This window comes from Merops nubicus, unplaced genomic scaffold, assembly GCF_000691845.1.
Source record: "Merops nubicus isolate BGI_N331 unplaced genomic scaffold, ASM69184v1 scaffold28834, whole genome shotgun sequence".
In the NCBI taxonomy this organism is placed as follows: domain Eukaryota; kingdom Metazoa; phylum Chordata; class Aves; order Coraciiformes; family Meropidae; genus Merops; species Merops nubicus.
Genome location: NW_008606704.1, coordinates 1,120 through 7,734, shown reverse-complemented (window position 1 = coordinate 7,734; position 6,615 = coordinate 1,120). Strand labels below are relative to the sequence as shown.

General features: G+C 37.4%; 1 protein-coding gene and 1 long non-coding RNA gene across 2 annotated transcripts in view; both read left to right on the top strand.

Moving 5' to 3' along the window:
• Positions 1-383, top strand: part of LOC103772415 (tyrosine-protein phosphatase non-receptor type 21-like) — a 10,737-nt gene extending 10,354 nt beyond the window's left edge. Inside the window, exon 3 of the mRNA XM_008939746.1 lies at positions 324-383. Within this exon, the coding sequence (XP_008937994.1) occupies positions 324-383 (60 nt within the window). The remainder of the gene's footprint in view (positions 1-323) is intronic.
• A 2,213-nt stretch (positions 384-2,596) lies between these two features.
• On the top strand, positions 2,597-6,398 carry LOC103772414. The gene is made up of 3 exons (XR_608155.1): positions 2,597-2,694; positions 5,888-5,955; positions 6,372-6,398. It is a non-coding gene; the product is annotated as an uncharacterized LOC103772414 (long non-coding RNA).
• Positions 6,399-6,615: the final 217 nt, after the last annotated feature.

The window sequence follows — 6,615 nt, the reverse complement described above, 5'->3', positions numbered from 1 at the left end:
CAGCAGGAAATTACCAGGTAGACTTCATACATGTGTCTGTAATTTTGCTTTCAGTATTCTGATATGTATGGTTTAGTTAAAAATTGTCTGCTCACTCATCTCTATAGAAATGAAAATCATCACTTTAGACAGAATTTATGTTCAAACTGTGTATTTATTTGCCTTTTGAATATTCCAAATATGTGATAAACTAAGCAAACAACTAACTTTTTGGTGATCTTAGGATTCTATTCAAACCTGTTTTCAGTAATAGGCATACTTGCATGGTCAGACTTTTAATTGTTTTAGTCCCTTCATGTTTGTCTCTCTTTTTTGTTTCCAAGAGCCACATGTTGCATTCGGGGATGTCCATCCTGCACAAAAGCACATACAGATTTTATTGAGCTATGCTTTCATTTATTTTGCTTTCAGTACTTTCTGTACTTTCAGTACAATGTGTTGGCAAACTACAGGATAACCTTCAGCTTGTGACTTTTTTTTTTTTTTTGTGTATCACTGGGCAATGAAGATGGATGTTAGCTTTAGTACCATATACCCCTTTCTACTGTGAATCTAGGGAACATCACAAAAAAGGTGCTGACTGCACAGGAAAAGTAAAGTTGAGCGCATATATAATGACCTGTTATTCCTATGAACCTGTACGTTGGCTTCTAGTGTCTTAATGTGAATAGTTGTTCTGACATAATTATTACTTTTATCAGCTAAAGGAGTACAAAACCTGGATAACAAACATGTATTTGTTATTTCAGAAATATGTGATTACATTAATTAACCTGTTTAAGCTAGTAACTTAAATTTCGCCCTGCTTTGAGTGGCCAGTTGAACCAGCTGATCACTCAGAGATCCTTTAGGGTATAATTTTTTCAGTTGTTACATTAAACTGCCTTTGTATACTCCAGTGCTAAAATACCTTGCCAGAGACCTTTCCCACTAATTGTGGTGTGAAAGTTTTTCAAGGAGATAAGCTTCTTGCTGCAGACACTAGTGCTGTAATTGCTCAATGTCTGGCAGCTTTACTTTTTGTTTTACTTGTAATTTCTGTAAGATTATTTTCTTTTTGAAGTTTTGAGCTTTTTCTCAGCAATTTTGCTGGCTTAAAAAGTAGTTCTAATAGTCTTTTTGAAAAAAAAGTCTTCTGTTCAGATTCTGTGCTGGTTGGTGTATGACGATGCATTAGAGTGAAATAAATGTCACAGTGTTGCGTTCAATAGATAAATTGCCTGAAAAACGTTGACTGTTCTTCTCTGGCATTTATTTAAAGAATATGATGTTTATGCTGAACCCTTAACAACAATTTTGCAGTTGCTGCTCTGTAGAATTTATCTGCCAGCCTAATACTTAAGTCCTAGAGGATGGTACTTGCTTTGATGTACAATGGTGAGAGGCTGTATTAGTTTCAGAAATCTGTGGATTTTTTCTTGCTTTTTCAATATAAATGAGATTGAGTGTATTTAAGCAAATTATATTTTTAATGTATACCAGGAAACAAAAATGTCATAAAAAAAGGGATGGCATTTGCACTATCATGAGACAGTGTCAAGACCCGCCTGTATGTTTACTTCTAAGAGCAGTTCTATGGAAAGAGCTTACATTCTGCTGCTTGACTAGGAAGATTTATTTCCCCAAATGCCTTGATATGCTATGACTTTTTCCCTTTCCTTTTTTTTAAGGCCTGGGTTTAGTCCCACTGTTCTGTTGTGTGTGGTATAAGGATGTTATTTACTGTCATATGGCACAATGCTTTTTTGTAGTAGGATCAAGAAGAGTCTAAATGGTATTGGTAAAACGTTACGGTATCTAACAGGCTGTTAAATAGTGAGGGAAAAGAGCCATCTTTTAGCATGATGAAAATTTGTGTGGAGTTTGCCTCACCTTCCTAATCCCTGAATGAATTGCAGCACACGCTTCCACATTCTCATTATTAAAACCTTACTTTGCAAGAGTTAACATATGAGGAAGTTAAGAATAAGCTTTTATATCTAGACTTACAGAAGGCAAATATTCTTGGCAAAGTTTGTGGAGCTGTAAGCATGTTTTTGAGTTTTGAGATGTTTGAGGCTCAAGAGAAGGTGGTTTGTGGATGACTGAAAGGCAGGAGAATTCAAGAAAGTAATGGTTCAGATCGTGGACAAAAGGTCAGATTAAAGGGAAAAAATAGGGCCATGAAAGTGAGAACAAAGTGTCCTCAAGTTGTAACACAGAAATGAAAGTCACTTTGTGATCGAAAGGATGTGCAAGGTCAGCTCTATTGGAAGAGAATGTAGCAATACAGGAGCATTGTACTGAACGTTGTAAAGAGGAGGTAAGAATATTAAGGAAGAGGTAAAAATAAGAACATTATGAGGGTAAGGTAGTTCATAGAAATCATGGAGATTCTTTGTTTTAAGAAGTAGCAGTACTTGGTTCTGCAATGATATGTGAAAGCTAAGGGAGGAGTTAACAAAGACTATGAAATAGTGGGTCTGAATGATGAGGAAGACTACCCTCCACACAAACTGGGGAAGGCAGAGACGAATAGGAAATGCAGGCATATTCATCTGCACTCTCTTTAAATTAAGAAGCCCATGTTAGTTTTTTCTTTTTTTTCCCCATGTAGGTATCAGTATTATTTGCAATTAAAGAAAGATATCTTGGAGGGCAACATTCCTTGCACACTGGAACAAGGAATACATCTGGCTGGTTTAGCTGTTCAGGGTAAGTAAGGCAACTGTGATAATTAGCTCATGTAGCATCAGAAACTGATATATTTCTCTATTGCACGTTTTCTGTTTATTGCTGGAAGACCCAATTCAGTAAGTCATGAAAGGCATGTTCCTTAGAACTTCTTCATATGGGCTGAGCAGGGAGAACAGTGGCCATGAGCTTGCTGGTATTTCTCTGCAGTCCTGGGAGGTGTAGCTGGGGCATCTGACATGTATTTTCAGGAGTTGGGTTTGAACTGGACATCAGAATTTCTTTGGGAGCAGATGCTTTAGTCATCTGCTTACACCAACAGACCTTTCATCTGTTTTTGTTAATGAAGACTCTATTCTGACATGGTAACACGAAAGAGATGTGATTTAATAAATAAGCAAATTTCAATGTACAGTAGTAGTTGTATTTCCAATTTTTCCTCTAAATATACTAACACCTGTCCCGGTTAGAAGGCAGAATTGTGTCCCACCTCCCTTATCTCTTAGTTCTCCCAGGTAGAGAGGTAACTAAATGAAGGCAGGGGTAATGAAAGCTTTGCATTGATTGAAAGTTAACAAAATGAAATATATTATTTAACAGGGAACAGAAAGGAAAAAGGGTAGAGGTTTAACAGGGTACAGAAAGGAAGAAGGGTAGGGGTTTAACAGGGTACAGAAAAGAAGAAGGGTAGGGGTTTAACAGGGTAAAGGGATTATAATAACAACAGAGCAAGGAAGATTAAACTTCCAAATATACAAAACCCAAATGCTGTGCTGAGGCTCCCCAGTGCTGGATCTCGTTGGATTGAGGTGGATTGAAGCTGGATGCACAATCCTTGGATGTAGATGGAGGCAGGGAAGAGTCTGTAGATCAGGCCCAGATCTTCAAGATGGCCACGGCCACGTGCAGCACAGGGAACCACAAAGAGCAGCAGCAGGGTGTGTCCGGGGAGAAGAGCAAAAGAGCAAGAGAGAGCAAGGCGTGTCTTCTCGCCCCTTTTATAGGTCCCAGCAGGAAGTGCCGAGGACAGGAAGAGGGGAGTGGGAATAGAACAGGTGTGCGCCCCTTTCATTCAGGCTTGCTCCTGGTTTTATATTTCAGATCTCCTCCCACCAGGAGCAGCAGGTTTCAAACCATTACAACACCTAAGATTATTTCAAGTTAGAATGCAAGTATGTTATTCCTATATTCAAATTGCTCCTGAAGATCCATTTCTGTGATACCTACTGCTTGATTTTTCCTAACTGGGGTCAGCTGGGATGGAGTACACTTCAGAGAACCACCAGTCCTAAGTCTGCACTGATATGTCTGGTGTTTTCTGCTAACTTGTTTGTTTGGTCTTCAGTCTCTCAAAATAAAAGTTTTTAATGGCAATAGCTTTGGTTATCGTGTTTATATGTTGCTTCATGGTGAATATCACTCCAGTATATCTAACAGAAATTGTTATCTGCCAAAATTGAAAGGGACGTAAAATCATTGGCAGTACATAAAACTTAAGTGTTTGGTGTTTTTTGGGGGGTTTTGTTTGGTTGCTTTTTTAAATTGTATGTGATGGTAGTATCACATTAAAGATGATGCCTAGGTTTTTTGAAAATGTGGTTACCAGAGTGAATTATGTCAGTGCCTTGTTTATATAACAGTGAATCTATTTAATCCAAGCCAGAGTTTAGTGGTCTTCCATTGACAATATCTTGCTTTGTTACTTTCATATCTTTGGCCAGTGTAAATGTCTCTCTGCTCACCTTGTTGTTTATAGAAATCTTTCAATATAATCCTCTCTCCAGAAGGAAAATATTTATCCTTTTAGCCTTCACATTCCTTTTTCAGTCCTGTATAAGACAGAAACTGTATGTGTTGATAACACAGCGAAAAAACAACTCAGAAAAAAAACGCAGGTTCTAAATTCATGTGCTTCGATGGCTGAAGTAGCTTATACCATGTAGGTTAATTAATTTTAGCTGGTGAGCAAACAGAAGCAGTTGTTTGCTCTTTTGAGTGAACTGGTTTCAAGAATGATCTGTATTTGAAATAATTACAGTAGGCTAATTCTAACACTGCTTTATCTTAAGTGCCATGTTGGTGTAGCGTGTTACAAGTTTTCCTCTTTCATCATAAATAACTTGCATATTCATTGTTAATGGTTAATACAAACTGGATTCCTAAATGTATCTAAAGTTATACTGTTACAGATGAGAATCGGTGTTAATGTAAATAGGATCAGTATATTTGGTGATTGTGTTTATATTTTTTGGGAGCAGCTGTTCCATGCAGGTTCCACAGTTTCTCCTGTGGGACTGGTACCTAATTTTTCCAGTTGAAGCCATTTTATTTCTCTTTCTGAACTGCTGAATATTTTTTTTCTGGAAACAGAAAAAGAGGCAAATTCCTTGAGATGCCCTATGGCATGATGTAGAAACAAAACTGTTACTAAAACGAAAACTGTTGTGAAGTGCCTTCTGTGCATGCCCCTGAGTCTGTGAAGACTTCTACGTCCCGCTTTCTGCATGTGTCGGTGCAGGGAGCTGTAGAAGGCTTGGGAGTGGAAGGGAAGGGTGCTCCAGCTGCTTCCGTGCAGTGCTTGAGTCCAGCTGCAAGGTAGAGCAGTCTGCCAAAGCTATTACTGCAAGTAGTTAAGTATCTGACAGGAGGGAGTAAAGAACATGGAGCCAGACTCATCTTAGGCATGGGGTACAAATCAAAATACTGGAAATTTCATCTAAATACAGTAAGAGTTTTCTGTTGTGAGAGTGGTGAGATGGTGCAACAGGTTGCCCAGAGAAGCTGTAAAGGTAAAGTCTCCATCCTCTGCATCCAAAACTAGACCAGAGAAAGCTCTGAGTCAGTCTGCTGTAGCTGAGCCTGCTTAGGGCTTGATCTCCAGAGGCCCTGTCCAACCTCAACCGTATTATCATCAAAAAACTAGACGGATAAAACTCCAAGGAACTAAGGAACCCGGAGCAACATTCTGGTTAACATTTCTTCTTTCCTATCCACAAAGAGCATTAGCAATTTTTCTGAACAAGGTAAAAAAGTGGAATGTGTTTTAATTTTCCTCTTCTTAAACATTACTGATTAATTTGTTACATTGTTTTATTTTCAGATTGTAGTTCAATAGGATGGAGATTTGCTACTTGGGAGATCCTGCTGCAATTAGTCTTGTATGGAATTGTTTTGTTAGAATTTTTTTTTTTATTCAAACATTTGTATTTTTTAGCTGATTTTGGAGACTATGATCAGTATGAATCTCAGGAGTTTCTGCAAAGATTTGCTTTGTTTCCAGTGGTAAGTACTTACTTTAAATTAGTAAATTCTTAAATTGATAAATTTAAATCTTGCGTTAGATTGGTAAATGCAAATCAGTAAAGATTCCATGATCCATTTAGCTTACTGCTCACTAGATTATCAAATTCAGTAAAGATTTTCTTTGAGACTGGACTGAGATATGGTACCTTATATTACACAGAAGCAAAAGTGTTGCAAGACCTTTTCAATTTTCTTGTATATTACTCTGAAAAGAAGGTTGGGATAGCGATGGGAAAGTGAGTAAAAACGCTTCAAAACAATACTTGTATGTATATTACAGCATCTAATCTCCAAGCCTAGACTGGAGGATGGATTTGCTTATGTAAAGAAACTTTAACCATTTAATTTTGTAGAATTTTTTGTATTTCATTCTATAAATGCTGTCTTACCTTAAGGGTTGGCTACAAGAAGAAAAAATACTGGAAGAAGCGACACAGAAAGTTGCCTTGCTACATCAGAAGTATAGGTAAAATTCTTAAAACTTGCTTAATTTTGATGTGATTGTTTCAGTAGCTCAGGAAGTTGGGAATCTCAGAATAAAATTGGTATAATTTTACCTCCCATTTAAATGAGTTTTTGACTGATACATCTGCATTAAAATTACAGGATTTTTTGCTGAATTAAAGTGAAAAGAGAACA